The sequence below is a fragment of the Numenius arquata genome, chromosome 1 (assembly GCF_964106895.1).
Source record: "Numenius arquata chromosome 1, bNumArq3.hap1.1, whole genome shotgun sequence".
In the NCBI taxonomy this organism is placed as follows: Eukaryota; Metazoa; Chordata; class Aves; order Charadriiformes; family Scolopacidae; genus Numenius; species Numenius arquata.
This window is the reverse complement of record NC_133576.1, coordinates 57570027-57591713: the sequence shown is the minus strand read 5'-3', so window position 1 is coordinate 57591713 and position 21687 is coordinate 57570027. Positions and strand designations below refer to the sequence as shown.

At 40.6% G+C, this 21687-nt stretch overlaps 1 protein-coding gene across 1 annotated transcript in view; it reads right to left on the bottom strand.

Annotated features, from left to right (window-relative positions):
- Positions 1–4462: 4462 nt before the first annotated feature.
- CTPS2 (CTP synthase 2) overlaps positions 4463–21687 on the bottom strand; it is a 77903-nt gene continuing 60678 nt past the window's right edge. Inside the window, exons 16-19 of the mRNA XM_074159617.1 lie at positions 19823–19919; positions 16275–16419; positions 7585–7695; positions 4463–5894 (exon numbers count right to left, since the gene is read on the bottom strand). Coding sequence (XP_074015718.1) covers positions 7626–7695; positions 16275–16419; positions 19823–19919 — 312 coding nt within the window. The 3' untranslated portion in view covers positions 4463–5894; positions 7585–7625. The remainder of the gene's footprint in view (positions 5895–7584; positions 7696–16274; positions 16420–19822; positions 19920–21687) is intronic.

Sequence of the window (21687 nt, the reverse complement as noted above, 5' to 3'; positions counted from 1 at the left end):
ACTTGGCAGAAGAGACTGACATCCACCTCACAACTTCCTCTCAGGTAATTGCAGAGAGTGATAACGTCTCCCCTCAGCCTCCTTTTCTCCAGGCTGAACAACTCCAGTTCATAGAATCATAGACTCATAGAATTGTCTAGGTTGGAGGGACCTTTATGACCATCGAGTCCAACCATCAACCTAACACTGCCAAGTCCACCACTAAAACATGTCCCTAATGCACCATGTCTACCCATCCTTTAAATACCTCCAGGCCCAGATTCCACCACTTCCCTGGGCAGCCTGTTCCAATGTTTGATAACTCTTTCCATGCAGAAATTTTTCCTAATACCAATCTAAACCTCCCCTGGTGTGCTCCCTCAGCTGCTCCTCATAACAACTTGTGCTCTAGACTCCTCACCAGTTTCACTGTCCTCTGAATACGCTTCAGCACCTCAATGTCTTTCTTGCAATGAAGGGCCCACAACTGAACACAGTAGTCAAGGTGCGACCTCACCAGTGCCAAGTACAGGGGGACTTCCCGAGTCATGCTGGCCACACTATTTCTGTGCTGATCTGGCTTCACTGCCAGCTGTAGCCAAGCTGACTCAGAAGTCCTGTATGCTGTAATTACACTTCTTACTGTCATCAAGACACACACCGAGAGTTTGGGCAGAACCTCTCATTTGCACTGCTATGGTAACTGTAACATTGCTCCCATGAGGAGGTTAGCTCAGGTTGGTAAGTCACTTGTTGCTCTTGCACTTGATCCTGCCTTAGCCTCCTCCACACCCTTTTTGGCAGGAAGCCCCTGCCCTTGTGCTCACTGCAAATCTGCCTTTTCTTTCCTGAGAACTTCCTTTCGCCTGGGACTGCAATTCCTGCTTACACAGGTTCTTGAAGAGAACTCAGCCTCTACTTTCAAGCTATTGCTCAAAACCTCCTATGTCTTCCTGGCAAGCAAGGGCTTAGACACCCGAGAGAAATATAGGAGAATCATGCTTCAGTCCCATGAATACCAGGTGACAGTAAGCCCTCTTTGGTACCACCCTGTAATCAACAAAGTCACACTTTGTGTGATATGAATATGGCACCACTTCAGTGGCTTCAGAAAACCAGCAAGCTAGTGCAGGATCCAGCCCACCCTGCCACAAGTACTCCCTAATGAGGAACAGGCTGGTTGGCCAAGCAAATCCTCCTCAGAAAAACTTAATATATGCCTCTCCATTAGATTCAACCTCTGCAGGCATTACACATGAAGGTTATCTCTCCAAGCTGCTAAATAAACTAGGAAAGATACCTCTGCTTCAAGGCAGTACATGTTAAAGTATGTGAAGCAGAAGCTAAAGGACTTCACATGTAAAGATCACAGCGAAACAGGAACCTATGCTGCCAAGATGCAATTCTTGAATAGAGATACTCAGGAAGACGCAGCTCTGGCCACAGTATCAGTTAAGCGCAACACCTACCCCACAGTCACATCCAAACTTGGATGCTGCTCCCTTTGTTTATAAACAAGCACAGCCTCTGCTCCAACTCAACCAAGCTACCAAACAGGACCACCTTCCGGATGATGTAGGCATAGATTTTAAGTGTCCTCCTCCAACATACCCAACAGGTATTCCTGACACCCCAGAGATCTTCAGTCAGGTTTTCCCAGACAGTGTGACTTAGCTATCTCTAGGCTAGTAAAATATACAAGCTCACAGAACATGCCCAGGAACAGGTACGTGATCATCCACTCTGGCAAAATATAGCACAGCTTTGTCCCAGGGTATCCAGCACTCTTCCCTGGGTACCTTTCTGAGAGTTAGCATGCACTAAGGACCTTTCCCAACAGCCAGCCTGAATGTGGCCCCCTTCTTAGGAGGTAGGTGAGTTTCATAGAATCACAGAATCGTTGAAGTTGGCGGGGACCTCTGGAGATTGTCTACTCCAACCCCTGGCTCAGAGCAGGGTCAGCTACAGCAAGTTGTTAAGGGCTGAGTCCAGTTAGGTTCTGAGCATCTCCAATGATGGAGACTCCATCACCTCTCCGGGCAAACTGTTCCAGTGTTCAACCTGCATAATAAAAAAGTTCTCCCTTTAAGTAGAATTTCCTGTGTTTTGGTTCCTGCCTATTGCCTCTTCTTCTGTTATTGGGCACCACTGAGAAGAGTCTTGCTTTGTCTTCTTTATTGCCCTCGCATCAGGTACTTATAAACATTGATAAGATTCCCCTTGAGCCATGTCTTCTCCAGGCTAAGCAATGCCAGCTCTCTTTACCTCTCATCCTAGGATGGATGCTCCATCTCCATGGTCCTTCACTGGACTCACTCCAGTACATCCATGAAAGTTTAGCTATATAGAAGCAATCTCAGCCACTGCAGTTGGGCTGAAAAGAGACTACTAACCTTGCTCTAATTTACTATTACAAATACAGCCCTTGAACCTGAGCAACTGAGCCAACATAGGATAGAAAATACAGATTTCAGACCTTGCTGTGCTTCAAGTTTATGGTAAAGAGGAGTTTCAACCAGTGGTACTGAAGTAAACATTTTAGTGTATTAGGTTACCTGCTCAACAGTTCATGCTTCCCAAAGAGGAAGACCGGATTCAAGTCTATCAAGACATGATCATGAAACATACAGATGCAGATCAAAACTCTCAGAGCAGATAAATCTTTCTTTCTACATCGCTTTCATTACATGCCCCACTTTGGAACGAAAACACCAATGCAAATTGCTTTATTTCATTGTTACCCCTTGCAAGAATCCAAATGCCATTATTCACATGCAAATGAAAAACATATGCACAATCTCGCTTTGTTAAAATTTGGTGTGTATTTCTGTATTAGCAGGCTGTCTTTCTTGTCCTGCCACAGCACTAACAAAATACCGCTCTCTGCAGGATGGCTGTATTAGGTGTAAACATAAAAAATGGAAATGAATACATTTCCACTGAAGGTCCTTACCTGAACTGGGTAAGAGGTCTGAAATAATGCAAAAAGCACGCTTCACAAACATTTTGCTTCTGAAGGGTAAGGGTCAACCTTCAAACTTTACCCTCCATCCATGCTTAGGAATTATTGCTTCAGACTTTGGACTGCGTGTGTAAGGTTTGGCTTTTTCACATTCTCCTCTCTCTTCAGTGAGAGAAGCCTAACTATAGGTTGCCTGTGACAATCATGCCTCATTTCACAAAACGGTTGAGGTTGGAAGGGACCTCAGTAGGTCATATGGTTCACCCCTGCTGCTCAAGCAGGGCCATCTAGAGACAGTTGCCCAGGACCATTATCCAGGCAGCCTTTCATTATCTCCAAGGCTGGAGACTCCACAACTTCCCTGGGCAACCTGTGCTAGTGCACAGTCACCCTCACAGTAGAAAAAGCGTTTCCTGATGTTCAGACGGAGCCTCCTATCTCAGTTTGTGCCCATTGTCTCTGGTCCTCTCACTGGGTACCTCTGAGAAGAGCCTGGCTCTGTCCTCTTTGCACCCTCCCTCCAGGTCCTCATAGAGATTTCCCCTTCTCGAGCCTTCTCTTCTCTAGGCTAAACAGTCCCAGCTCTGGCAGGAAGGTGTTCAGCCATCCCCAGGAAAACAGGGCTTCATCGTGTTTAACAGTAACCTGGGAAGATAAATGCCATAACTCTGAACATCCCCCCTTCTTCCTTCTTCCCCCAGCATTTATTGCTGACCATGACGTCATATGGCATGGCATATCCCTTTGGTCAGTTGGGCTCAGCTGTCCCAGCTGTGTCCCCTCCCAACTTCTTGTGCAGTTCCAGCCTCCTCACTAGCAGGGTGGTGTGAGAAGCATTGCTCAGCAGTAGCTAAAACATCCCTGTTATCAACACTATTTCCGGCACAAATACGAAACAGAGCACCATACAAGCTACTGTTAAGAAAATTAACTGTATCCCAGCCAGAACCAGTACACTCTCAGCCTTTCCTCACCACAGGGATGCTCCAGTCCTTTAATCACCTTAGTGGCCCTTTGCTGGATTCCCTCCAGTATGCCCATGTCTCTCCTGTACTGGGCAGTCCAGAACTGGACACAGCACTCCACATGTGGTTTCACCAGGACTGAATAGAGGGGAAGGATTACCCCCCTCAATCTGGTGGCAACCCTCCTAATGCAGCCCGGGATTTGGCTGGAAAAGGCTCATTTGCCTTCTTCAATTTTGGAAATGGCACGCTGCTGCTTCTGTCAGCTCAAGTGGGAGGTGGATCCCTTGTGACAGTGATGTGTTTATCTCCAGGATAATGCTTTTTGTAGCACAGTAAGCAGGAAGAGGATTGATAAGGACGCTGGGACATTAAGGTGCTGTTTCCAGTTTCACTCCAGGCTGTATGTCTTTTCGTCCCCTCATTTTTTTTTTGATAAATCGCAGCTTCTCACAGACAATGCAACTCCGACATGACTAAATGAAAAATTCCCTCCTTGACACCACAGTTCACAACTGGCACTATGATTCTTTTAACAAAGCATCTAAACACATCTGAGTAACATAATTCAATATATTTGAAAATACATTTGCACATTAGAGACAATCTTAGGAAATGCTTCACCTCTCACAAACCAGTGGCCAGTGTCTTTCACTGGGGAAGACAAACAGTGACACCAATTCTGTCAATATCTGTTATTTCTAAGGCACGTATTTGCAGACCACTTTAGAAAAACACTGCCATAGGCATACATTTTATATTTCATTAGCATTAAAGCTTTTTTTCTAGTGAAGAGATAAATTGGCTGTGTAACCTGAGATTTTCTAAAGCAATGCAAAGTCTCAAATGTATTGTTCTACTAAGCTGTAATATGGGACGTGGTGCTTTCAATTTTTGTTCAGATATTTACCTTTTGATGAATTAAAAAAGTCACTTTGCCCAAAACCAAAATGAAATACAAAGCTCACAATTTAGAAGTTTTCTTTAGAGGAAAGGGTGTCCCAGGCATTCGGAGGCCATCAGTTACATAGCTCAGGTCCAGGTTCTGTTCTATTCTTCTAATCATTCTATTCTACTGGGGAATGAGTGCCACGACCATGAAGTGGATCCAGTGCTCACCGGATGAGGGAAAACAAGGGTGAACCTCAATTCACCTTTATACTCATTTATTGACATTAACTGAGTGTTGCACGGCTAGAGCCCAGCTAAAGCTCCAGGTCAATGACTGGTTCTTCTACAACTTTCATACAAGTCTTCAAATTACATTTTAACATATAAGTGTATTTACTTTCTCTCTTACAAAATACAAATACAAATACAAAACCACCTTCTAGTATCACTCCTGTAATTTTGTAGGTCAGAATTACATTCAGTATTACCAGACTTTCAGGAGAAATAGAGCAAACAGACCTGAACTTTTGTAAAGTGAAATCACTTATAAAAGCAAAGTGAAAAGATGTGTATCCAACATCAATTATTATAATCACAAAGAGCTGAAATACAGCAACAATTTCTCATTTGTACATTTTGAACAGCAAAAAAGTAAAAAAAAAAATATATATACAACAAGCTTAATAGGGAAACAAACCTGAAACAGCTCTCTTCTGCTCATGGATAAGACAACTTCCCCTTAAATTTTTTAATGCATTCCCTCTTATTCACAGGAACTAACACATTTTATCTTCCTGTTCTAAGGCGAACTGAAAACAATCAAATCTTCCTTCAAATCAAGAACAGTTGTGAACTAGTGAATTAATATATATTCACCTGAGATCATTCTGAACTATAGGACAAGAACAATAATGATTAACAGCTAAGGTACACAACCATTTTGTCATTTTTTAAGAGAAACAGCATTTATACAGAACAGTAAAACTGCCGTTTGTAAAGAGAATTATTGAAAACAGTATAGGAGGAGACACTATGAGGACCGTAACCAGCTTCTACTTCTACTTTCTTCTATTCGGTATTGTCCTGTTCCCAACTTTCTGTAACATAAAAAGAAGGAGGGGAAGGAAAAAATTTAAATTAAATGGGAAAAAATGAATTATTAAAAATATTTCTTCTGTAACTGTTTATTTCATGTGTATGTCAGTTTCTCTCAAATCCATTGACTGACTTCATAGTCCTATGGTAAATACTACAAGTAGATGCATTTCATCTAGGTCAAACAGCATAAAGCAAAACCACAAAGCTATATATAGTCTACATGTGTATCCAGCTCTGATTAACAAGTAGAATTAACCCTGAGATAAAAATAAATGAGTCAATGCTTCTATCCTTCTTTTATATATGGAATTAGTTATTTAATCCTTTCTAGAGTAATTCTGTTGGATACAACTGGCATCCACTAGTGACATGTTCAAACAAAATCAGCTTGCTTTTGTTACTGATAATTACTTAAAAGCATCACAAAAGTACATTCATCCAAGCACTGAAAAAGTCACATCTGTAATGATAAACAGATAATTATCATTCATAAATGCTATTGAGGAAAGCAAGGTCAAAGCAAAAGGGGCTGTCCTGTACTATGTGTTGGCGTCAAGAAACAGAACCATGATATTTGGAGGTGGGAAGGATCCAGGCAAGAGTGAAAAGGAACATTTTGTCACTCTAGGACATGGATCAGGATTGTATTTGCATGCACCAGGTCATGAAATCATTTAACAGTCTGTTCTCCACTCTCATGATTTGGGGATGTATTATTATCTTTAACATGTGGTACATGAGAAGAAAAAAGAAATAAATAAAAAATCACACAAGAAACCCATGCTGTGGCTAGGGACTAAACTCTAATTTCCAGCATCTCATGACAGTATTTTAATCAGGAGCCCATCAGGCAGAAATGCATCATTCATACACAGCCTTAATCATCTGCTTGGCACAGCTGCTTAGTGACTACACCATGTGAGAGGAATAAAATCAGAGGGGAAAGTTGTGTCCTGCTTACAGAAGTGCTCAGAAATCCTGAAAAGCATGAATGTATACATATATCAGAGTACCATACCAGCCACAACTCTGTTGAGTCTGTGTAGGGAAAATAAAGACTAAGATTCAAACCCAGATCCTGCAGAGATCGGGTGTCTCACAGGAAGTATCACCTCCGAACTGTAAGGAAATCTATGGCTACCGTGTTTACAGGTGAAAAAACAACCAATCCAACATCACTTTGGCAAAGCCTATGGCAAACAAAGTTACAATTTTATAAAACTTGTTTGTATCTCTATCACTCTGCAGATTAAATCCAAGTATTTATCTTGGGATGTCTTTGTGGTATCAATGCATCAAATGCAATTACAGGTGAATATTAATGCAAAACGAAAAGCCACATCAACATGGTGTACTCAAAGCGATCCAAACTTGCAAACCAAAGCAACAAAAAAAAGGAAAACATAATTTAAAAATGCGTTTTCATTGTATCTTCAAACACTAACACAACTTGATTTTGTACAGCATCCTACATATAAGCTGCATCCAAAACACTTAGCAGACTTTAATACAACAATTGTAGAGTTAAGCAGCAGAAGAGGAAAACAATTAAGTGCTGCAGGCAAGGAAGAAAACATAAGCTCTCAGATGGGATTTGAAACAAAATGGAGAATCAAGATAACTTTGTCTCCTGTTTCAAGTCTAGAAGAAATAAGTGTCATAATGCAGTATCAAAATGACTCTGTTTACCTCAGTAGCATCATCCATTTCTGTGATCTCATGCAATCATTTCAGCTCATTTCTGAATTAGAGAACCCTTTCTCTGGAGAGCTGTCATCGCTGAGGTCACTGTAGCTGTCACTGTTAAAAGCATTACACAGTCAGAAGAATCTAAAATACTGTATTTCAAACCCTCCAACCTAGATGATGCATATGACAAACACTTTCCTCAAATGCAACCCATTTCCAGAAAACTACTTTAAGCTCATGCTCAATTTTGGTATTTTAGAACATCTTTCTCTACAGGAATAGGCTTAAGTTTGGAGTCTAAGAACTGATGAGAAAAAATATTCCACCATATAAACAGTATGTTCCTTTTTTTTTTTTTTTCTGCTTGGCTCCCGTACATTCGTTCTGCAGTTTGCTGGTGCTGTGTGCCTGCAACCGTGATTAAAACTATGGAGAATAACAGGTATTTAGAGCAAGGCTAAAAGGAATTTCTCCTTTATGATAAAGAAAATGACTGTTTTGATCAAAGAAAAAGTTAAGACAACTTTATTTACTCAGAATGCTTCAATTTATGCTTAAATTACAATTCTTGCTCTTCCAATCACAACATAAATAATTTTCATTGCACCAAGCAGTATCCTCACAGTTTCTCCTGAGGTTTCATTCTCTTCTGCTGTTTTCTTAGAGAAGTGGACTGGTTTTCACAGAACAAACTGCCATGCAAGTGACCGTTTGTAAGTGGCCAGAACAAGTAAACAGTGAAGGACAGGAATCACCATAGCGACTAAGAGAAAGAAGTGCCTACAAACCACATTTTCAGTCAGTTGTGACAATTACCAGGTCTCCAGGTTTATCTTAACTCTAAGTGCACCCCTTCAGAAGAACCTCCAGCCTCAACCTCCCCCTGCTACACTTCACTTCTACGGGCTGTTTTCCAGATACTTGAATTTCCCAAGATCAGAAGGCAGCACAGGGAGCCCAGGGAACTGACAAGTACGTTTGAGCGGCCAGTTCTGTGATATATCAGAGCGCAGGTCATGATTAACACAGCACAGGTGGGAATCTCAGATCTCATTTGTGTGGGTACGGCAGTGCCAGCCTTGGGTACCAACTCTACTCCAGCCACTGTACGCCCCTCTTGTCACATCTCTCTCATCGCATACACCTTCATCCTCCAACCAACAGGACCTCGGTCACATCAGGCTCCCCTGCTGTGGGCGTGATCTCCCACTGAGACATCAAGCCCATAACCAGCCCGTGGCCCACCCGGACGCAGCCTTAGCAGTTGATCCGCAGTGACCGCCTGCTGTGTGGTGTTTCAAGGGGAACTACGTAACCCCGCAGCTGGAGAGCTTTGATCTGGACTGCAATGTGGAACAGTGAACAAACTGCGCTCAATTATACCGGTGCTTGTTACTGAGTGCTGCTTTGTAGCCTGAATTTCACCCTCTCTTCTTTGCAAAAAAAAAAAACCACCTAAAAATCACAGCCATTTAATAGAGCGGGACAGGAGGAGTGGCACCAACAGTCATCTCATTTAATTTCTACCTCTGTTCGGAAAGCCTCCCACAGTTACAGCAAATCACTGTACCAAATTCTGTACAAGACAGCACAGATACTCCGACTTTTCTAACATTAAGACTTTGCCTACAGCATTCTGCCCTTTCTTCGCATGACATGCATGTTGCTGCTGCGTTTCTTATAAAGAATGTGTCGTATCAGGCTAGCGAGAAATGCTCAATTGGATCATTTCACCAGCTGGCAAACAATTACACAGTTCAAGTGAGGAAAGTGTTGTTAACAGTACGATCAAGCATGCCAGATGCACACAGACAAACACAACATCGCCAAGGTTGTACTTACTTCTTTCTGAAAGTACCCATGGAAACATGGAATAAAAATTCAGTATTATTAAAACAGTTTTGCATTTTCACATCACAGCAAAATACCAAAAATTGTCCATAGAACAGAGGGTAAAACTGCGATTGCGGAGAGCTGCATAATCTCATCAGTTTAAGCCCAAAGTCTTCAGAGAACATTTTTTTATGGTCTCTGCTGCCCAGTGGCAGTCACAGCCCAAAACCATATGCTAGAGCTCCATATACAACACTCTACAGGAGACAGATACTTAAGTAAAAATGCTCAGGGGCCAATGAGGTGAGTGGAGAACTGCCCAGCTTCCTCTCTTGAAGACAGTTAGGCGCTGATCCCCACCCAGCACTCTCATCATGGGTCCTCCCCCAACTCAGTGACATGGGGTTTAGAGGCATTTGCCCACAGACGCAGTCACACAACGCTGGCTGCTTCCGTCACTTCACTGACTTACCACCCCAGCTTCTCAGGCCTGTTGCCAGCTTGTGGAAGCTGAGCGTCATTTGGATAGCCACTAGCCCAGAGGCTAAAACGCTTATTCGGCTGGTGACAATTTTGTTCCTGTTTCCACGCTGCCCAATTCAGCACAAGGTTTGACTCCACCGCATTTTTGACTGTTTTGCAGTAGCACCTCAAGTTCTCCCCTACTTTAAGGCTGTCCTGCTGGCTGTAAGTCAGTTTTATTTCTAACAGGCAGGCCACAGTGGCAAGAAAGGTAGAGGAAATATCCAGGTAACGGTCAGCCCATGGGTTTCAGACTCAGGTAACTGTCAGTCTCACAGTTTCAGCTGCTTGGATGATATAAGCACCCCAGAAGCGGTGGCATCGTGTTAGCAACAACTTGGGCTCCAAGGAAACCTGAACTTCTCCAAGAATTAAGTTGCCAGTGGACTTGAAAGCGAACAGGTACTCACGAATCTTGGCGTATCTGCATCTGGGTGCTACAGCTTCAAACCAGTGCTGATGTCCAGTTTGTAAGATTTACTGTGATATGAACTGTACTCAACTGATAAGTAATCTGAAGAAAAACTCCAGGTGGTATTAACCGCAAATGAGTCATCACCTCTCTTTGGCATAAATGTGTACTTCCTTCCAAATTACACTGAGCTGCTACACAGATATTAAACACAAAAACCAAGTGGATATTTTGTGCTCACAGTTGCTAACATTATGTAACATTACTTAAATGTGCTGGCTATGAAAATGGTGGAAAATCCAATAAGCCTGGCTTTTCCTTCATGAAATCCTTTTTCACATTAAGCCTTTAACTGAAAAAATATGCTTACATTTCCTTCGGCAAGTTTTCTCCCAGTTTGTGTACCAATTAATTAGTAATTATCTTGGGCAGGAACCTGACACCCACTTAATCTTGTTTGTAACCATTCCCACAACACTGGTCTCCAACAAAAAGGAGCTAGTGAGCAGATGTAAGGCCACCATGGTGGTTCTATTCCATCTCTTTTTTTTTCATGGGACCTGAAGTATAAAAATGTGGCCAAGAGAAAAACAGAACAAAACTCAAGAGTATGCAGTGTCACTGCATCTAGTCAGTCACTTCAGTCTTCAAGATGAAGAATTTTGGTCACTTTGATCCTTACACATAATCTACCTGTAGTTAATGGAAATATATTCACTGCAAAGTGAACTATTACCCAGTACATAGCTGGTATTTCACTTTGCAGTGAACTGCAACATATTTCCAGACTGGAGCAAGGAAAATATCCTCTGTTGAGAAATTACATTATGGGGTTTTGGTTTGTTTTAAAGTTCACTTATCCTCAGATGCCTGTCTTCTCAAGACGTAAGCAATAAAAAGAGCTTTCCCCTGCATGTGCTCCATTATTTCCAAATTCATGCCCTTTTCAGATCTCTCTGTTCTACTGACAGAGGCGTCATCGTGCCTCTGCTGTGCATCAGTCTAAAGCAGGGAAGGAGGCAAGATGAGAAGATTCCCTATTGGTATGGTACAGAAGGCACCTGATAGCTGGGGCCACACAGCATGAAGCTGGAATACATTACCTCACAAAACCACTAGAATTAAGACTCAAGATCAATTTTAAACCTGTATTTCTCAAACAGCTGCTCAAAAGCACCAAACGACCTGCTTTCAACGCTTTTATTAAGAAACAAGAGCAACTGTAAAATGGGGTTTGTTTCATTTGGAAAACCCAGATCAACATTCTTTAAAAACAAAGGATTTGACACAGTTTCAGAGGGGCTTTTTTCATCCTTTTTTAATGTATCATTAAGAAAAAAAAAAGTCCTTTTCCAGAAATGTAAGCAATTTAAACAACTGTTACAGTAATGTTATTCCCTGCAAAGGCAGGAGCCAAGCTAAATGCATTTCTTCTTCAATGCAAATTAAAGATAAATGTAATTCCATTTAGTGCAGGCTGTGGCTGTTTAAAACAATTGTTATAGCTTTTGAGAACCTAGCAAAAAGCAACCTGTCAATTATTATTATTTATTCTCCCCACATAAAGCTGAATGATTAAAATTATTATAGTAATTAAAACATTATTTAAAATAAATGCATATTTGATTGTGCAATGGTTATAATTGCAGTCACCCATATTTCTCAGTGCATTTTTTATGATCATTATATGATTATAAAAATCAACATATTTATTATAATCCCCATCGTTATATGATCCTGTGCTTCCATGAAACATCATTTCATTAAAGAATCCCTCACCACATACCTAAGACTCCCCAGTTCCAACCTGCCAGACATTTGCACTCACATAACTGAGTGCATGGGATTCAATTCATATAGCTTTAGACATACTCATCTGAGATAGCTGCCACCAGCTTCTTACAGTCAATGGAGAGAAAAAGGCACTTGTAGAGCATAATGCTTCTGATCCACTCAACCATTAGTATGAGCTATTTGGCTCCTTTGAAGTGCATATTAACTTAGACACTACAGAAAAAGACTTGGGGTGACTAGCTCCGAAGTCTTCACTGTAAACATCTAACATTAAAATGACAAAGTAACTGCCATAATTAACCATGACAAAGTTCATCACTAAGTATCACTATGGCCAAAAAGGGATTTCCTTTAAAACTTTTTTTGTCATTTTCTGTAAGAGCTCTGAGGGCTGGATTTGGCCAATGGCAGAAATACGATGCTGTACCAGATGTGTTATTGGTTAGGAACAACGTCCAAGGGATATCAGAGATAGCCCTGCCCATATCTCCTTTGTCCCTCATACACCAGAAGACACCACACAGGCTGTTTACTGTCCTGTTTATAGGTTCTTGCGCAAACCTGCCCAACACAGCTGGTTTGGGACACAGCTGGACCATGTTAGTGCAGTAAGCATCATAGGGACAAGCTTTCTGAGGTTTTTTTCTTGATGCACCGCTCCTTCTGTCCTCTGGCCACTTCTGTTCCTTGTCTCTGAATGCAACTCCTAAGTCATCTTTTACTAATAACCTGCCCAGAACTTAACAGATTACTCTGACTAGATGGCATTGGATTGGTGCCTTCCATTAACACATTCACTAATGACTTGCAAAGATTTCTTTTGGCAGCAGTCTCAGTTGCCCACACTTTCTTACCTAGCAACATCTCTCACTTCCTACATTTCCTCCCATCTACTGGACATTTGCGTTTAAATTATTTATCTTTAGCCTGTTACTCTCCTCCTCCAAAGAAACACAATATTTCATTATTTTCAGCTCAGGTTTCTAAATTCTCTATATCTTTTTATGTTATTTCTTTGTCATGAATAGCACTTTCAGCTCCTCTTTGAATTATATTATTTGCAAATATCATTAATACACTGTGGTCTACTCTTGCAGGCCATTAATAAAGATGTTGGTTGAGGAGAAAGAAGAAGTAAAACCTGTTGATGCTAAACTTGCTCTGGGAAAACAAACAAACAAACAAACAAACATGGTTTTATCATACATCAGTGGTTTTGCAATCCATATGACACTGTTCCCAAAGATAAGCCAGTTTTTATTATTTTCTCCAAGTGAAATTCTGTAAGACTCAGTAGAAGCCAACACTACATCTGAAGTTCTTCTCTTAATCCACTGGTTTTCTATTAAAATCTTTTGGTTTCTCTTGAAAAGCAGGCATCTCCTGTGCTTCTCGTGCTCTCTGTCCTTTAAAAGCAAATATGTAAACTGGCAGCCTCTCACCTTCCTCAGCTCCTTATGAACTGGTGACTTCAGTATTTCCATTGAAAGATTTTGAAAAGGTCATGATTTAAAAGCATTCACAAGGAAATGAAGTGCATGGCTTTGTCTGATGGTTGGGCACTCATGCTGTAAAGCACGAGAGGCTGAAACCACGAAGGGAACTTAGATGCTGAACTACCACTTCGGGTAACTAAGAAATAACTCATCACTGAGTTACTCCAATCATTTGCTCAGTTCTTAACTGCCTCTGTACACACCAAAGCTCCTGGGAACTAAGTTTACCCCAGAGGATGCATTCCAGTCTCAAGCTAGGTATGCTCATGCCTATGTGTAAGCATTCTCAGACTGTCTACCAGACTAGGCCTCACAAAAATTTAAGAGAAGGTTTATTCACTTTTATTTATTTAGGGCACTCTCCTGGGAGGTGTGACACATCTTTACGTTTACTGTTTGCTTTGCTTTGAAGCTAGGGCTTCTGTCCAGGTGTCAGATGTTCTAAAATTGCATCCTAATTATGGGGCTGTTAAATGTTTTGGGGTAATGATTTCCTGTTAAGAATCTTACGCTGAAATATGTATTTCCTTTTGTCTCAGGACTTCATCATTAACTCTCTTTTTAGTGTTTTTAATAGCCTAGTATAGGTAATCTGCTCAAGTTGCTGGCCTCCACAGGTTACGTGTTTGCTCTAGTCAACGGCATGACTACAACTCACGTAGGCAGTGCTGGATGAGGTGTGCAGAAAACCCCCTCCTCAGATTTGTTTCAGTCTTCTTATGACAAACTTCAGCTTTACTGTTCAATGAAATCACTAGCATTCTGGGGTTTAAAGGTTTAAATTGGAAATCCTTTCCACTCAGCAGGTGGATATGTTAATATGAGTGGGTGTGATCTACTTAGCACTGAAATTCCCTCCTCAACGTTCTTCCCTGCAAAATGCTCCTCTTTTCACCTCAAAATGTTTTTCTATTCCAGTGCTCTTTCTCAAGACAGAGGGGTTTGCTTGATTGGTGTGTAACCAGGTAAATGGTAAAATTTGTATTTTTTATATATAAAGTTTTGGGCAATGGATTTTTGTCTTTGCTAAATGTTTAAGTGTTGGTTGGAGTTTATTGTATGAGCATGAAGAAAAAGATACTTGGCTATACTTTTTTACTGATTATATATTAATTTAAATAAATGTACGTGCAGCACATTCAGTAATTGCTGAAACTTAAAAGTCAAGGTTAGAAAACATTTGCTGTAATACTAAGGGATGTAAATTTAAAGTAGTGGGACACATGCAGATCACTCATTTAAAAAAAGTAATTTTTCTTTAGCTCAGAGACATGAATAGGTATAGTCATGGGAGGAAGGAGTAAAAGAAAGGACATTGGGACCTGGGAAACAAGATGAACTGGGAGACAGAGAGTGTCCACAAGAGGAAAACACTGAAGATCTTTGTGCTTGAAGACTCTCCTTCCTGCCCAAGCACCATAAAAATTTGACCTGTGTAACGCACTGGCACAAATTTTAAAAGGTAAATAATGTTATGACCGCTAATAACAATGAAAGGCTAAGGTAAGAGAAGTATTTCAATCAAGCTGTAGTTTGCAGATGTCCTGGTTTGAGAGATTCTCTCTGTATCTACATCATTGCAAAATTGGCTAGAGAGAGCGAAGATGAAGTGCATTTATGAAAGACAACTGATACCCATAAGGAGAAGGGTACCAAAATAGATTAATCTGGTCTGGCTTGGCTATTTTCCATTACTACTGAAACCTGAATAAAATTTCTATTTCTCACTTAAGAAAAGGACTTAATTTTAAGAATATAAAGCAACACTCAAAAAAAACCCAACCAGAAAAACCCAACCAAAATGAGTAAGTTTGGTGCCTTGTTTAGACGAAAAGCCAGTAAGCCAGGCTTAGATCTGTTTTGTTATTATTCAGTCATCCTGTGATTATTTTTTTTAGGTTTTTTTTTTTCATTTTTGTTATTGTACCCTAGGCTGCCCTCTGACCTCTTTATTATTGTTATTGTAATGAAATTGTAACTGTTATTAGTATCATTCAAATAAACAAGAATGAGTTAACACTGGCTAAAAACTACTGCTACATTCCACAAACCAAAAACTCCGTGTCCAAGGGAACCAAGACAAAGTATTTTAGTTTGGCTGAACCACATAGTTTTGGTCTAGATCCAAACCCTTCCATAAGTCTAAAGATATCCCAACTGTTTTGTTTCAGGCCCATCTCTGCTAGATGGTATTAATTATTTAGCTACTGCAAAATAAAATCAGTGTTTTTCATTTTTGTTACTGTCATCATTCAAATACAACTAGGTAAGAATTTCACTCCATTATTTCACCCTCTAGGAAATCTCTTTCCCTGTGGAACTACTGCTAATGAAAGTTAACATAGGAGGCAACTAACTTCACATGAATTGACTACAGGTTTTTTACTTCCTTTTGGTTGTAACGTATGGATCTGGCTTTAGCTCTAATAGCCTCTGAAAAGGAGGAAGTCAGGAACTGTGCTTAGTGCTTACAGATACTTTTACACCAGGGTTTACGTTAGGCATGCAGAGGAGCAAGTAAATCAATACATGAATAACTCCTTTTCCTCTTATGGACTTCTAAATTGAAGGATGGGCTAGTTTGGACAAAAATGTGACCATCAAACTGCAAGAAAGTAAGAAAGAAAGATTACCTTGGAGACAATTTACATCCACGTTGCAAGTATGCATTGAGTGTCCCAGTTGCCGCTAGCAACAGCCCAAGGTACGGAGGTGAAGGTTTCATAGGCCTTGAGGAAAACTCTGGGTGGAATTGTACTCCCACAAAATATGGGTGATCTACAAGATAGGTGTCAAAGAAAATTATAAGATGTAGGAAGAAGAAAGTAGAACAACTGTTAGGAAAAAAGTTTATTGAAGATTTCGCACAGGAGTCCAGAAGCCAGATCAGCATGTGTGAATTTAAGGGCGAGGCAGCAGGAACCTTAACTTTTTCCACAAAAAGCAACTGACAACAGAGGCAGAAGGTTAGTAAGACAAATTAAGGGAAAATCATCGTGTGATTCAACCTTAACGTGCACAATGAGGTAATTAAAAGCTAAATAATAAACCTGTACTGACATGTAAGGGGGGGTGGGGGGGGAGAGGGGGAAACAACCACAAAGTCTACATTTATCATTTATTTTCATAGTATTTTGGTTTCCGATACATATTTATGCATGTATATTCAGAACATGCACCCGTACCTATCTAAGGGAAAAATAAAACAGTTCTCAAACACCAAGCATTACCATACAGCAACTATTTACACACTAAGAGATGGATATGAAAGCAATGTACAGAGAAAAATGGGGAAAACAAGCTTCAAATAATTAGGCCTAGAAGGGATCTCCTGGGACGTTAAGTCCAGTCTCCTGTTAGCGAATGCAGCTACATTGCGTAGTCTCACGCACAAAGGGTCAAGGCTCTGCCATAACACTTGCTAGGTTATTTTGCTCCCACTGGAAAGCTCTTCTGATACTCTCTCTATTTGCTTGGAAACTTTTTGCTTTTCCTTTTTGCTTTTCCTAATTCACAGGCCATCTTCGTTACAGTCAACTTATACCCATTTCTTATGGTGCTGTTCTTTCCTGCTCTTTGTCCTGTGTAAATAAGTATGACAATATCACCATCATTCAACTCCGTCTGCTAAGCTAAACAAGCCAGGCTGCTTCACCTTCTCTTAAATCTTCAGCTCACTTTTTCCCAAACAAAGCACCTCTTTACTACTGCTTCTGCTTCCCTTCTGTCTTCTTTGAAAGAACGGAACAATGTTTTCATACTCTTCCATGCTGTGCCCCTTTTCCTTCTTTGAATATTGTTTTAAAGGAACTAACATTAACCACTTCTAGTGCCAGGATACTGGACAAAACTAACCACAGATGTCTTCTGGTTCAACAATTTCCAAAACAATCCCAAACATTCAAGGAATTTCTCTGCAGTATAGAATAAGCGATAACAAGAAAGCTGGGGGGCTCTTCTATGAAGATAAAGCAGATGATCTAGTATACTGCTAGAACTAGTCTGCTGCTATGTCTTAAAGAGAACCTGGATCCTAAATTTATCCCGTAACTTCTTTCTCCCTACCATGCAATTTAGTTCTTTAAAGCTGTAAAACAAGACAATGACAAAGCATCAAATATTTCCTGTGGGGTTATTTTGCTTAAAAGCTTTCCCTAAGCTACCTGGTGTACCGCTATTTCTATGCTTCCTCTCCAACCCACCCTCCTCCCAATGATGATTGTTTTTCTTTAGTAATCAGAATCTCCTTGCAGCCCATTCTGAAATAATTCCAGGTTTTACTGCCGCTTTTATTCTTTTCACAGTAACATGCAATTTAAAAATCCTGCCTGATTTATTTCACAATGCTTTCTATAGAAGTTGTTTCATGCAGGGCAGACAAAATAGCCTCCCAACACCAGCATGCATAACAGAGGTAATCTATCAGGAGCAAACTAAACAAAGAACACCATGACAATTAGGAGTTTATGAATTCACATGTATCCTTTGCTCTCAGATTACCCTCTATGGTGCAGTTGCTTGACATTGAATATAGACACCTACTTATAAACCCAGGTTCGAAATTACAGCACTGTTCTTCAGCATACCATGGAGTATAAACTGAATTCTTGGGAGCACCATGTCACAAATAGCACTCCATAGGATGATAATGTATTCTTATGATAAATTTATGTTGTGGAGTTTATCTTAACCAATGGTAATTAGGGGCCATGTAAGAAAAGAAAAAAAATCTTTTAAGGTAGTCTGCATCTTCAGGTGCCTGATACTCATCTAGCCCACAATGACTTAACAGCAAGGAGTTAATCAAAGAATCAAGCAAAATCAAAGGGATTATTTCCAAAAGCTGCTCTGTGTAGCATTCAACAAATATATGCAGTGTAGCTCCTTTTTATTTCAGAACCTTTCAGAAAAGATATCAAGTCTTACTTGCTAAAGTAGTCCAAATTTACCAGATTTCCACAGTATCAAACCCTTCTTTATCTGAATCACTTCTGTGAAAGAGCTTGCTTCCTATTTGATTTTCATACTTTTTTTCTATGATTCTGAAGAGCGGGTAACTGAAAGGGACACAAACTGATTGGAAGGCATCTTGGAAAATCTCTAGTCCCACCTCCTGCTCAAAGCAGGGTCAAGTTCAAAGTTAAATCAGGTTGCTGACAGCTTTACCTAATCAAGTTTTCAAGGTCTCTATAAGTAAGGATGGAGATTTCACAGCCTCTCTCGGTAATATATTCCAGTGATGTTATATACTTTGGCTATATTGCATGCATACATATTTCATATACTCAAGCAAACCAAACATATATTAGTTACTGGGACCCAACTAAGAATACTTGAGGGTGCTTAGGGAGCAGGCCAATATCATCGTGAAGCTGGTTGTTATCTTTGAAAGGCCACGGTGATCATGAGAGGTCCCTGATGACTGGAAGAAGGCAGTCACCATGTCCTTCTTCAAGAAAGACAAAAAGAAGGATCCAAGGAACTACAGGACACTCAGCCTAACCTCTGTTTATAGCAAGATTATGAAACAAATCCTCCTCCAAGGCATTTCCAGACACATGAACGACAGGAAGACAGCTGGACACAACAAGCTTGGGAATAATAAATCTCTGTATGCAGGGAGAGCAGTAGCATTCCTTTACCCTGACTTCAGCAGGGCTTTTGGTATGGTTTCCTAGCATCCAAGTTGGGAGCTACGGACTGTGGGTAGACTACAAAGTGGGTTAAAAAAGGCTGGATTCAAAGAGCAGTGGTGAGTGGTTTGAAGTCTAACCAATAGGATACTTGGAGATACTCAAAACTAGACTGATACAGCCCTCAGCAACCTGATCTATATTCAAAGGCAGCCTTGTGTTGAAGTAGAGGCTTGGACCAGATGACCTCCCAAATCCCTCTATGATTCTACATAGCCAAATTCCACTAAGCTAGAATTATGACCTTTTGGAAAAGAAGCATGTCTCCCCCCGATAATCAAATACACAGCCCTTGAGAAGTGTAAGACTTCTCCTAACATCCTCTGAATCTACACCCACTGTTGTACACAGGTGGAGTCAGCAGTATCTCCCAATATGATCTTGGCTGTTATGACAGCTAAATATTGTGCATACGTGCCATTTACCAACCAATAGTTTACATGGTTTTAATAGACGCGGAAAGTACTACAGACAAGTAAGACACTCACTCTCCAGTTCAATAATTTCCATTCTGTTTCCTTCTGTATCATGGCCAACAAATTTCAAACCTTTCTCTTCAAAGCAGTGGGTCAATTCTGGGTTCACCTGAAACAGTGAAAGTAATAATAATTGTAGTTCTATTTATTTTTGGATTTAACAAACAGTAGTAGTTAATTGTAATGTTTTTAGTATGCATACAAGAATGAAAAGAATTGAGAAAAGAGTTGGGAACTTTTATTTTCTTGTTTTAACAACTCTGGTAGAAATTTGTAAAAGTGGGCATGCTTATTTAATAAGAGATGATTCACTAATTTTAAAATTTACTACATAACACTCAAAAGATTAAAGCCAAGGTCCCTTCTGCTTGCTGTCCTCCTGATTCTGAGAAGCTTTCCTGGTTTTTTAAATGGCCCACTACAGTAGGAATAAAGACTGACCTCTTATTTGAACACTGCATTCCAGTGGTTATGACACAAGCTGTGGTTCAGGTCCTCCTTGAAAACGAGGAGCTCTGCAGTGAGCTGTTTCACTTCCTTGGTGATGTTCTAACTACTCAGTTAATATTCAAACTCTGAGCCTTTACCACCATTCTCCTTCCAGCTTTTTAAGGACACTTACCATTGTCTGAATCAGTTTGTATCACGCACACATCTCATAGCTCAGGCCCCTGCGGAGATACTGATGGAGTCAGGTCCCTTCTGAACTGCCTCAGAGATAACTCTAGGAGTCCAGCTCTTGCCTGTCTCCTTGAATGACAGTGTTTTGAATGTACACAGACACCCTTGCTTAAATGGTCTCAAGCAGAGGAGTGGGCCTATACAAGGGTCCTACAGAGTTGGATGGTAGGAATCAAGTGATCTGAATTAGCCTCCAAGATGTAGATATCTGAAGTCTGCCTACATGAGAAGAAACTTCTTTAGGGTGAGGGTGACAGAGCACTGGAACAGGCTGCCCAGGGAGGTTGTGGAGTCCCCGTCTCTGGAGATTTTCAAGACCTGCCTGGATGCAGTCCTGAGTAACATGCTCTGACATGCTCTGGGCAATCCTGCTTCGGCAGGGGAGTTGGACTAGATGATCTTTATGGTCCCTTCCAACTCTAAAAAATTCAGTGAAATTCAGTGAAATTTAGTCTATGAAAGAATATGCACTACCTGAACATAATCTAAGCCTTTAAATAAGCCAAATCGCCAAGGAGCAATGCATTTAAGGATTATAAACCTTTACCTTTCAAATACTTCACAGGAAGTCAAGTCAGGTAATATCTGACATCACTCTCCAAGACCATTTTGCTAAGTGACTGCACCATGTTTACCACAGAAACAGTGCACTACATTATTCCCCTCTATTGAACACTTGCAAGAACACCTCTGTGATATTCTGCCTAGTTTCAGGTCCCTAAGTACCAGAAAGAGATTGACAAAATGTTGCGAGTCCACAGGAGGTCCAACCCGGATCGTTAAGGGGGGTGGACCACGTGCAACATAGAAGAGACTGGATGAGCTGGATTTATTCAGCCTGGAGAAGGCAAAGGGTGGATCTCATTGCTGAATTCAACTATCTAATGGGATGGTATAAAGATGACTGAGTCAGACTCTGCTCATAGACGCACAGCACAAGACTGAGGTAAAAGAGAAATTCTCCTATTAGACATAAGGGGAAAAAAGGTTTCACAATGATGTGGTTAAGCATTGGAACAGATTGTCAAAAGATGTAGTGGAATTTCTCTCTTCAGAGAGATTCAAAACTAGATGGAAAAAAATCCTGAGCAGCCTGATCTAATTTTGAAGTTGGCTCAGCTCCAAACAGGGAGTTGGACCAGAAGACTTACAGAGGTCTCTTTCGATTTAAATTATACTATCTAGCCATTACTAAA